The sequence below is a fragment of the Spermophilus citellus genome, assembly GCF_964194105.1.
Source record: "Spermophilus citellus genome assembly, chromosome: X".
In the NCBI taxonomy this organism is placed as follows: Eukaryota; Metazoa; Chordata; class Mammalia; order Rodentia; family Sciuridae; genus Spermophilus; species Spermophilus citellus.
The window spans coordinates 83,844,582-83,856,758 of NC_138190.1; the positions used below are offsets into that span (position 1 = coordinate 83,844,582).

Consider the following 12,177-nt stretch of genomic DNA (forward strand, 5'->3'; position numbering starts at 1 on the left):
GCTTGAGCCACATCCCCAGCCCCCACAAAATTTCTTAATACATAAATATTGTTCTCATCTGTGATAATTATGTCTCATATAGTTTTTACTGTTATTATTCTATGTTAAATTTTATTCTATTCAAAAATATTTCTGCATGACATTTTTTCATGTTGTGGACTTTATAGTTTATGAAAAACTTTCAACATATATTTCATTTTAGTCTTTATATCAACCCTGTGAGATAGACATTATTACCCCAATTTTTGAATGAATATGCTAGAGAGGTTTAATGTTATGAAGATCACACAGCTTAAAAGGGACATAGCTAGAAATGGAACCCAAATCTTCTTGTCCTGAAGCTAGTCCACTTTCTTTTACATCACCAATATCTCCCTACTGACAGACACTTCTCATTCCAGTGCTCTATTAATGTTTACATTACTGTTCAAATACTCTCCACATAACTGACTCAAATTCCAGGGGTAACCATTGGGTTCTGGAATTAGTTAACTTATGTATGAATCCTGGATCCACTATATGCTAATTGTTTAAGCCTCCACAGATAACCTCTTCAGATCTCAATTTCATTATTTGAATGATAAGGAAAATAATATCACCTTCCTAATCTGATTGTTATAAAAGAAAAACAATCAATATGCTAGTCTATCTTGCACAAAACTGCTAAGGATTAACCTTCTAAAGCATACCTATCAGTATTTTCTTACACAATTACCTTCACTCACTGTTTTAGTTGGCTTTTTCATTTTTGCAACCAAAAGACTTAAAAAGAACAATTTAAGGAGGACAAAGTTTATTTTGGGGCTCATGGTTTCTGAAGTCTCAGTCCATAGACAGACAAATCCATTCCTCAGCTCTTGAGGTGAGGCAAAACACCATGGCAGAAAAGTGTGATGGAGGGAAGTGGCTCAAGATATGACAATCAGGAAATAAGAGAGAGCCTCCACTTGCCACATACAAAATATATACCCCAGAGGCATGCCCCTAGTGACCCACCTTCTGCAGCCACACCCTATCTGCCTTCAGTTAGCACTCAGTTAATTTCTATCGGGGAATTAATTCACTGATGGGGTTAAGGCTTTCAAAACCCAGTGATTTCACCTCTAAGCACTATCTTACATGAGCTTTGGCAGAACAACTCACATCCAAACCATAATACTTACTCTACATTGCCTATTAAAGAAAATCCAAAATTTGTAATTTAACACTTAAGGAACTTGTGATCTGGCCTTAACATGTCAACACTATAATGTACTATCTCCTTATCACATGTCTTCCATCACATACATATCAAAACACTAATTATTCCTGAAACATAAAATGTACTTCAGTAAATCCATAATTTATATGATTCCCTCTTCCTTGAATACTATCTTTGTGTAATACCACAATGCCACATGTGAAAATTATGCCCATTTTTCAAAGTTCTGGTAAATTACCACCCCCTCAATCTCTTCCTTGATCTCCCAGCTGAAATTCATTTCTTCTTCCTTCTCTCCTAAATGCATATTGGTTATTTTTAATGATAGACAACACTTTGCTTTGCATTATAATTTTTGTGCTTTCTACTTTCCCCTATTAGAGGAAACTAAGGCAAAACAAAATCAAGGATTAGTTTGAACTGTATGGCATTACTGAGATTTGACCAATATGACCTGTATAAATGACAATTTCAAGTTATTTAATCTAATAACACATTTATAGCCATTATTAATCCATATAATGTAAGAAATTAAATGATTTAGAGTTATTTTAGAGGGTAATATTTCCATGCAAGCATTCAGAGGAAAGACAATTTTAGAGTTTTGTTGGAAAAATATAGATTTTTAAATCATTTATACTTCTTTTTGTCCAACATGGCTAAAGTATACGTTTCAAAATTTCAGTCCTTAGAAATGATCTCACATATATTTTAAATAATCCAAATTCTTATATTGACAGGCTCCTTATTTATTCTTTTTCTTTTCTTTTTTCTTCTAGTAATAGTTGCCTATGAGAGGTTGATTTAAGATCTGAAAAAAACATTAATTATGTCTGATTCTCCATTGCTCCAGTTGTGATTATTAGTTTTACCAGATACAAGAAAGTCTGTTTTCTTTTAACACTTGTATAGCAAATATTAAAAGATTCCACTCTTCTAAACATAATTTACTCACTGAAGATGTCATCCCAAGAGATGTTTCAGCTACTTAGTTTCTATTTTGTTATAATATACAATGAAGTATTAACATATTTTTATTTGGATTACTATAATATAGTCTCAAATAGCATATATAGGAAGTAATTAGCTTATGAAATGTAACCATTATAATCATCTTATATAATCATTTCTAAATTGTTATTCATTTAAATACTACACGTCATGAAAATTATTTAATGTTGCATAATTACTGGGCTCATTTTAGAAGTAAGGATCAATTAGAAATCATGTATTTAGTAATAACTTAAGTCATAGATTTAATGTATTGAAGAACCTGAATTGTTCTGTCTTTTGAGAGATGGGATAATTGGTTTTTAAAAAGTTATAATATAAATAACAGTGGTAAAAATCAATGTTTTGATGAAAATTTAATGTGAGTACCTATACAGTGGTGTCAGAAGTATTTGAGGATGTTATTTCCATTTGAATAGGAATCAGATGATTGATCTTACCTGCTCATGTATCTGGTTTGATCCACCATGACACAGTTCATTTCCAATGCTTGTAGAAGTTGAATCACTTCCTGTGATGCTATGTATTTGTTGGTTAGAATGGGATTGTTGACAGTGTGAAGAGTGGATGATCTGAGGCTGTTGGACAATATGATGATGGCATTGAACCTGAGGATAGCATTCCTAAAACACAAACACATATAAAAAATAACTGATGAGAATAAATAACATTAATCAAGACTAAAAAAGCAACTGAAACCATGTTTTAAAACTCAGTGCATGTTTTCACAGTTTAATTTAAACCCTAGAGTTTGTAGTATTAATTGGTGATATATTATTTTTCAAATTCTTCCATTGGGAAAACTTGTATTAAATTCTATTTTTATTCAATCATGTATCTGTGACTGTAGAAATACTTACCTAGATAGGCCAGAGAATAACATGGTCTGATTAAATTAATATTCCAGTTACACTTATCACTAAAAGTATAATGAATATTAATATTAATTAATCTTTCTTTGATGATTCAACAGGCACTTCAGTATCTAATTACATAATAATACCATAACACTGAAGATGTAAATGGATATAAAATTAGAAAATAATGTAGTGATTTTCAATGTCAGGAAGCATATTAGAGTCACAGTAGGGGGGGCAAAGTGCTAATGCTTATGAAAATCAAGTATGAATTTTTGAAAAAAAAGATTGAAAATCAGTGGCTGGTGCTTCCAGTTCAGAAAACATGGATTTTTAACTCTAATTCTTCCACTTACTCTTTGATCTTAAAATATATCTATATCTATATATCTATATCTATATCTATCTATATCTATATATCCTTTATGAGTCCCAGTTTTCTAATTGGCCAAACTGGGTTCAGTATGGGTCCTCATGGATTGTTGTGAGGGGTAAATGCACTAATGCCTGTATATTACATAGTACAAGGTAGGTGAGTAATATACATTTATTACTATTATTATTACTATTATTATCATTTATGTCATCATCATCATTGACTTTATCATCTACCTCACTAATTTTGAAGGTATAAAATAAACCCCTGAGGTCTAGAAAATCAATTTGTTTTAATTATAATGACTGTAATTAATGGCAAAAATTGGGGTTGGAACTCAAGATTTCTAGCATAGAGTTCTTTCAGGTATTAATTGGCTGAACATATACTGAGCTCAAGATATTCTTGAATTTGTTATTTTTAAACTAAATATTTGCTACCTGATTGTTTATTTGCCATGGATATTTTCAGGTAAGTATGGAAAACAAACTAATATACCTAAGTATTTCAATTTTGAGGAATTCAGATATCTGCTATAGTGTGTTGTTATTATTCTACTTTGATAAGAGTCATCCAGAAGCTTGTTTTTAAATAAAAATATTCAATTTTGAGTCATAATACTACATTTATGTATAATCAACTTTGAACGTTTGAATTCAATGCTCTGTTTCTTTCAACTGTGGATAGTTCACCAATATTAAAATAGTAAAATACTTCATATTTTTATATGAAAAAATTCAACTTATGTTAAAATGAAAGAAGTGCAGAAGAATTAATATAGTATTCTGGTGTAACTTATAAAGAATGTTTTTACCTATATATTTATGAATATGCATAAATGCTTCTGTATGATTTGACCAATAAACTTTTAAGAATGGCAACTTCTGTTAAGAGAAATGAGGGACAAATTGATCCAAATAAACTTGTTTTTCATTGTATGCATTTTTAAACTTTTTATAGATTTTTATATACTTTTACATTCTGGAAATTCTTACCATGTATACAAATGACCTACACACACACACACTACATTCTGGAAGAAAAACAAAAGGATAAAGAAACACATTTTGCAAATACAAGTCACCTTGATAGACATATAGGTAAATGCCATATAGGTAAATGCTAAGCAATTTAAATGCTTAGAATTATTTCTTCTAGATGCTTTTTAAATATAACTTACATTTAAAGTATGCTAGCACTAAGATCTTAACAGTTTAGAGAATTAAGCATATGCTGTCAGCAACCTTTGTACAAATTTTGGGGGTTTGAATCTATTATCTATTATTTTTTGGTAAACAATACCATCATAATCTGGATTAGGATAAAAATCACATTGACCATCTGAGAAGACCATAACTCAGTGGGGATCTTGAACACTAATGAAATAGAATCTCTCCTGAAGAAATAACAACAATTTATACCCCCAAAAGCAAGTGAGGAAACACTTGGAAAGGACACATCAACAGAAGGTAATAAAGGAAAAAAAATTTATTAATTATCTTCCTTTGTTAATGTATCAGTTGACTCTTCAATATAACACTGACATTCCTATCATCTAGGGTGCTCTACACTTTGTCTGAGCCTATCTAGCCTCTGAACCATACATTGGTTCTACTGAACTCTTAGCAGATTTTTAACTTTTTTCACACATGCTAGGCAAGAGCTCTACTACAGAGCTGCACTCCCAATCTCATTTTAAATTCTTATATCTGACTATTAAAGTTATTGTTCTAAAGTAAGATGTTCATATATTAATGGAAATTTGAAGCATGTCATGAACTGAATTTTCTAAATACAAAATATCAAACATTACTAATTTATCATAGATTATTCAATATCTTTGATGGAGGAAAAGAATTATAGAGTACAAATTATATGAATTGAATAATTTTCTTTCAACTGACACTACTTTACCATCTCTTTGCTACAAAGACTTTTTTTTCTTAGACAGGTCTCATCTATGAGCTAGTCCTAATTGATAATAAACAGTTTCATGCAGACACTCGTTTTATCCATTTTGTCCTAGTATACACTTCATCACAAAGGAAACTTAACTAGAGCAAAGAAGTTATAGTTTGTTACAACTACAGGGTTCCTTTTACCTTGGACAGCTTCCCTGGCAGTTCCCAAACTCCCAGATTATTTAATTCATTAATAAGAAAAACTTGGCATAACCAAGTCAATACTCAAGTTAACAGTAAACAGTGGTGGTATTCTCATTTCTATTGTTTTTATTGGGGCATTATAATTCTACACAATGGTGGAACTCATGTTGACATGTTTGTACATGCACATAACGTAATTAATTTAATCCTATTTCCCCAGTACCTCTCCTGTCCCTCCCCTCCTCCCTACTTTTGGTCCCCTTCCTCTACTGATTTCCCTTCTATTATTTTTAAATAATGCATTATAATAATGTATATAAGTTGGATTCATTGTGGCATGGCAGTATTCCCTTAAAGGAGCTTTTCTTTAGTTATTTCACCTGCATAGTGTTAATATAATGTACAGGGGGGTCAATTTTAAACCTGTTTTTCTTTGAAACAAGAAGCTAGAAGCAGCATGAAATGATCCTACTCAACATTTTTACTATTAAAATGTATAAAACCTTATTGTTTTAGCAGCCCAGTTGGATAAATGGCAGGTTTTATAATTTGGTAGCTTGAAGACAATTCTGGCCCTTGGAAGAACAGGAATATTTGATGAAATTTTTCTACTTGATACCATAATTATCTGAACTATTCTGATACTCTTCCATATATATGTTCAGTATATTTCATATCAAACTCTTCATACTATATTCAGTTTTCTAAGCAAAATGAAATCTTAAAGATTTGAATGTTTAATATTCTGAGAGTTTACTCCATTTCATTTTTGCTGGGCATCAATTAAGTAAACTTTGTTATTTCCTACACATCCGATAGTGACTGCCCATGAAGTTCTTACAAAATAAAATGTGGCTGGGTGCAGTGGTGCATGTCTGTAAGCCCAGTGACTGAGGAGGCTGAGGCAGGAAGATCACAAGTTTGAGGCCAGCCGCAGCAATTTAGACCCTGTCTCAAAATAAAAATAAATAAATAAATAAAAGGGCTGGGGAGATAGTTCAGTGGTAAATTACCCCTGGGTTCAGATGCCCCAGTCAAAAAATGAAATTTTAATACATCAGTCAGTCTCATTTGTATATGAGAAAAAATGATTTTGTTATCCAAACTGATTTGATATTATTTAACTGCCTATCATGAATTGCTTGTTACCCCCTGCAAAAATATGTTGAAGTTCTAACCCCCAGTGATTTAGAATGTTTTCTTATTAAGAAACAGTGTCTTTATAGATGTAATAAAGTTAAAATGAGGTAATTAGGATAGGTCCTAATATAATATGACTATTATTCTTATAAATATGAGAAATTTGGACACAAACATGTACAGAGGGAAGACAATGGGAAGATGTATATGGAGGATGCCATAAAAAGACAGAGAATTGGAGTAATGCATCCACATACCATAGAATGCCTGAGGCTACCAGAAAATAGGAAGCAGGCATAGAAGAGTTCTTTCCCCAAGGGCTTCAGAGGGAATAGAGCTCTGCCCGGTGATTTTAGACCTCTGAATTTCACAACTGTGAGATAATAAATTTCTATTTTTTAAACCACCTAATTTGTGGTATTTGATTAGAATAGTCCTAGGAAACTGATACATTGTCCTAGTTCAAAACTGTCCAAGAAATAATACCAGGCTCTAATTGGACTGGACAAACTTTTATCCACTAAAAAGAGCAATGTGAAAACTATTGCTTACAACAACAACTGCATTTAAGGACTTGGTGCTGTATATGCCATGAGATTACTGCAGTTCTCTAGCAGTTGTGCACTCTGTACTTGGTCTCTCAGTTAATGAAAATTTAAAAATGTTATTTGAACCCTCAGTGTTCTTGATCTGTCATAGTATTCAGTGTATTACATATTTGTTCATACATATTATTCATTTGAAATTCATTATATGCTAAAATAATTAATACAAAATTATAATGCTTTAAATTATTGTTTTTGTGAGACTAGTTAAAAGAAAAACCACAAAACATTTATATATATATATATATATATATATATATATATATATATATATTTAAGATTCTACCATTAATTTTGTATGTGATTCATATATTTTGACTTCAGTTCCCTTTTACTAAAATGGGGATAATAATACTTCACATGATAAAATGAATGTGAGCTTATTTATTTATTTATTTATTTATTTATTTATTATTGGTGCTGGGGATTGAACCTAGGGCCTTGTACATGTGAGGCAAGTATTGTACCAATACTTGCCTGAATATGAGATTATTAAGGATTCCATGAAGAGCTGCAGATATAATGAAATATTACTACAACTCATGGTGGTTCTGTCTGGCATTTGATAATTGAATGTCATTTTAGCTCTATCTTTCAAATATTTATGAATATTTCAATATTCATTTAATAAAGTTTTACACTTATAAGACAAGTTTTAAAACAATCATTACTTACCTGATCTGTATTTAGCTTCTCCACTTTTCTTATTGTTTTTTCATAAATAACATTGTTTCCTGGGAAGAAATGGCCTCCTCTTAAGAATGGAGACAGTGGTTCCTAAAAAGACAGTAAAACCTATGTTTTTCTTTGAATGGTATCTTTTCCAAGGAAACTTAAAATATTTGGTTTGTCATAGGGTCTGAGGTAGTATCAGATTTAGGAGGAGAGTGGAATGACATCCAAATAAGGTTCTAATATATATATGAAAATAAAAGCAGTTTATTTATCAAAGAGAAAAATCTGAATTTTTCCTACTATCTTTTACTAGGTCTTTTGGGAGAGATTGGAATGAGGTGGGAAAGATTATTTTTTTCTTTCTTTTTTTTTCTATTACCAAGGCAAGCAAAATATAATTAGTTTCCTCTGAGGCAGATCACATGCTATCAGGTCAAGACCATTTAAATTGAGTTCACTGGTAGGTTTCTTTCTATGCAAAATTATTATCATAGAAATACAAAATAAACATAATTCAGCACTACTAGGACATAAAATAGGTAGAATTGTATTAAATATTTGTTTCCCAGAACTTGATTTGGGTGCCCTTGAAGTATACAATTCTTGTGATTATAATCAAGGTGAAGACTCTCAGTGCAACATATGTTTTGAATACTAAGAACTGAGAAGAAGCTTTAAGAGCCACTGTATCTCTGTATAATCAACTAAATTGCTGGAGGATTAGCCAAGTGCTTAGAAGATGTCAACCCATGGAATTAAGGCTAGTGACATGTCCAAGATCTGAAATAAACCAGAAAAGGACTAATAAGAATCAGACCAGGAGTGTAAGATGTAAGGTGTAGTACATTTTTTGCCATCTTTTGGTTTAATTCAAGTCTTTACATGAGAGCTGGGTTTATTTTGTTATTGAACAAAAATTGCATTCATTTATTTTGTAATATGGGAGAAAAGTGTAGAGTTGGGGATGGTCACATGTATTAACAATTAAACTTAAGGACATTTTAAAATCAACAACATTTAAAAATCAATAGCATTTTCATAGTCTACTATTGTAAATACTCTTAGACAAACTGAACTAAAACTTTGGTTGTTGAGAAATTAAGACACTCTTGACACAAAAGTTATACACTTCTGGTATTCAAGTTTGAATAAGGGTGCTTTAACTAAATGGTCCTTGGAAACTATGGTAAAACAAATACATAAGTGACTAAATTTGACTAGCTAATGAATTATTAAATCTAAAGATGCATTATATTAAAAAATATTCCCCTGGAAGCTATTTTCTGTATGTTTGTTTTTGTTAATGAACTTCTTTGGTAGTTATATTTAATCATGTAACATATTGCTCTGTATACATAATGTGTTTTGCTAACTGCTATGAGGCATACAAACATGAATCACACATATTACTAGGTGCATTTAATATTGATCAGAGTTCATAAAACTATGGCAGACAGTTTTTTTGTACTGTCCTCAGGATAAGCATGATATTTAGATTTTTTAAAGACTGTAAATAAAAAAAAGAAGATCCAAGGCCCTATATTGCTAATGAAACCTAAATTTTTTACCATCTGGCCTTTTACAGGAAACTTTTCCCAATCCCTGCTCTAGATAATACATGAAGACAAATACCTAAAGTAAGAGGTAGAAAGTGACAAGTGCCAAAAAAAGTATAGAGAAAGAACTTAGAGCAATAGGCTGATGGTGAAAACCTGAGTTCTATCTGGTAGTTCTCAGGTAGGATACTTGCATCAAGTGGAATTTTAAAGAAAATTGAGATGATCTTTGGGTATAAGCAAACTGAAGAAAATAATTATTCAAGTGAAGTATAAAAATCTAAATCAGCAAGTTTCAAAAAGGGTAAGTTATATATAGGGAATATACTTGTCAGATAGCTTGGTTCAGTAAACAGTAAGAAGTCTAAGTCCTTGTAAAAGGGTGTCTGAGATGAAAAAAAAAAGTCTACTTCAGGAAGATTAACCAGAGAAAATGAAGAGTGCAAGTAACTATACTGGTTAGGATATTATTCTTATATTCAAGGGTAGTAGTTTTCAAAGTTGACTCTGGGATGTTGAACCTGGAGGAGTCTACTACATAGCCAATGGTATAAAAAACAAACATTGAGACACTGAGTTTTATATGCTCCTATTAGAATTTGGATCTGGTTCATGTCTTTATTTCATGTAACACATAGTAAGCCCTTTAACATGTATGAAATTGTTGCAAAGAGCTGTGAGAAAGACTGTAACCAAAAATGTATGTGGGTCTATGGGTGTAGTTCAGTAGCAGAGTGCTTACCTAGCATGTGTGAGACCCTGGGCTCAATCCCCAGCATCACAAAACAACAAATATGTGGGTGGACACTTATATGTACACATCTAGCATATGACTGAAAACTCAGGTTTGGAACTAAGTAGGAATTTCAAGACTGTGGATTCAGATTTCAGAACCAACTGCTTAGACGTCTTAGCTAAAACTATGCAATTGCTGAAAAGATGAGTGAAGATGAAAGACAGAACTAGACACGCTGTAAAAGGTCTGAGAATCAGAAGAGAAATGTGTCATAGAAATCAAGATGAGAAATTTTCAGTAAGTAGAATGAAGTTGAATGTTTAAATGCTTTAGAGATGTCAACATGTAAGAACTACAAAACGGATTGCATTTGGACTATTATAAATTAATTGAGTTAGACTATTAAAATTAGTAGAAGCAGATCTAATGGAAAAAAGTTATGAAATCATAAAATCTGTATTTAATTTCTTCTTTTGTTATATATGCACTGTGGAACCTTAGGAAAGTCATTTAAACTTCTCTGAAGTTTGTTTACTTATCATAGAGACATTAATGCAGGATATCTCATATCAAGTAAAATAATATATTTAAGGTACCCTTTATCTGTAACTTTAATGTAAAAAGAGTATTGGTTTTTAACAATACTGTATAATCTATATTGTATTTAAAATAATTTCTGAGAACACTATTATAATTTTTCTAGATTATTGATTTCAAAAATAAATGAGAATTGGCTTATTGAGTACAAGGACTTATAAATCTTGAATACCCCATAGCAAAGGAACATATGATTGAGTGAGAACAGATGATATGAACTAAGAGAGGGAAAACAAATTTATCAAAACATAAAATTTTCTTTTGTCTGCAAAGCAAATTTCACCATAAATACTGAGCCTTTATTACTATTTTTAAGGAAGAAAGATGGTCAGTAGTTAACAGTACTGATTCTGTCTAAAATGCTTGTTGGTCTCATTATTTAAAAATGACTTACAAAAAAAAACCCAAAAAACAAAAAAAATAACTTACAAAAAAGTCTTCAAGTTGAGATAATTATTATTTTTCAAAAATATATAACAAAGTAAAACCACATATCAATATGAATAAATTATTTTAACAAAGAAAATCAGAAAAGTAACTTTAATGAGAAATTTAGATTTCTTAGCAAAGAAACTTCTAAACAGTTTTACTATTTGGGCAGCATCTTTTGTTCAATATGTACATTTGAATTGGTGCCAGATACACACTAAAGATTAACAGGTGCTTTCAAAATAGTTGATCTTATAATTTTAATTGTTATGTTTGGAACCTTTGGCAGTAGTTCTCACATCTAACAAGTATGTAATTCCCAACATCTACTCTTTAGTTCCCAGGCCACAAAGCTCTGACAAAGAAATTTCGTTATCTAATTTCAAGCTTTCCAAATTCAAGTTATCCAATTTCAAGTAAGCATTCCAACCTTGGTGATTATACTTATATACATCACATTTCTTATAACTATGGATATAAATCTAATTATTTTTCTCAAACCCCAATGTGCTTATATTCCCTCATTCTCCTTCTGTTTATGGAGAAACCTAAGATAATCTAATCCCATATGATCTCTCCATGTTCCTCCCCACTTCAGAAATCTCTATTCAGTTTCTACTCTAAGAAGAAAGTAATACTCTTTCCCCAGTGTCACTTCTCTTTATGTACCTGGAATCCTATCGTCTCTTGACACCTCCAGTATTTTACCCATTTATCTCTATACTATGTTGCATCTTTAGCTTTCCTTATCACCGGTTATTTCCCAGTATCTACAACTCTCCCAGGGTCTGCAAAATTCTGTTTTCTCCTTTAGCTCCCATCCCATCTTTCCTTTCTCTCACCAATATCCATTTCAGTAGAGTAATCATTCACTCATTTTCTCAACTTC

General features: G+C 31.3%; 1 protein-coding gene across 1 annotated transcript in view; it reads right to left on the reverse strand.

Annotated features, from left to right (window-relative positions):
* Nucleotides 1-12,177, reverse strand: part of POF1B (POF1B actin binding protein) — a 69,759-nt gene that overhangs the window by 36,760 nt on the left and 20,822 nt on the right. Inside the window, exons 4-5 of the mRNA XM_081276419.1 lie at nucleotides 7,971-8,072; nucleotides 2,653-2,835 (exon numbers count right to left, since the gene is read on the reverse strand). Of these exons, the coding sequence (XP_081132545.1) occupies nucleotides 2,653-2,835; nucleotides 7,971-8,072 (285 nt within the window). The remainder of the gene's footprint in view (nucleotides 1-2,652; nucleotides 2,836-7,970; nucleotides 8,073-12,177) is intronic.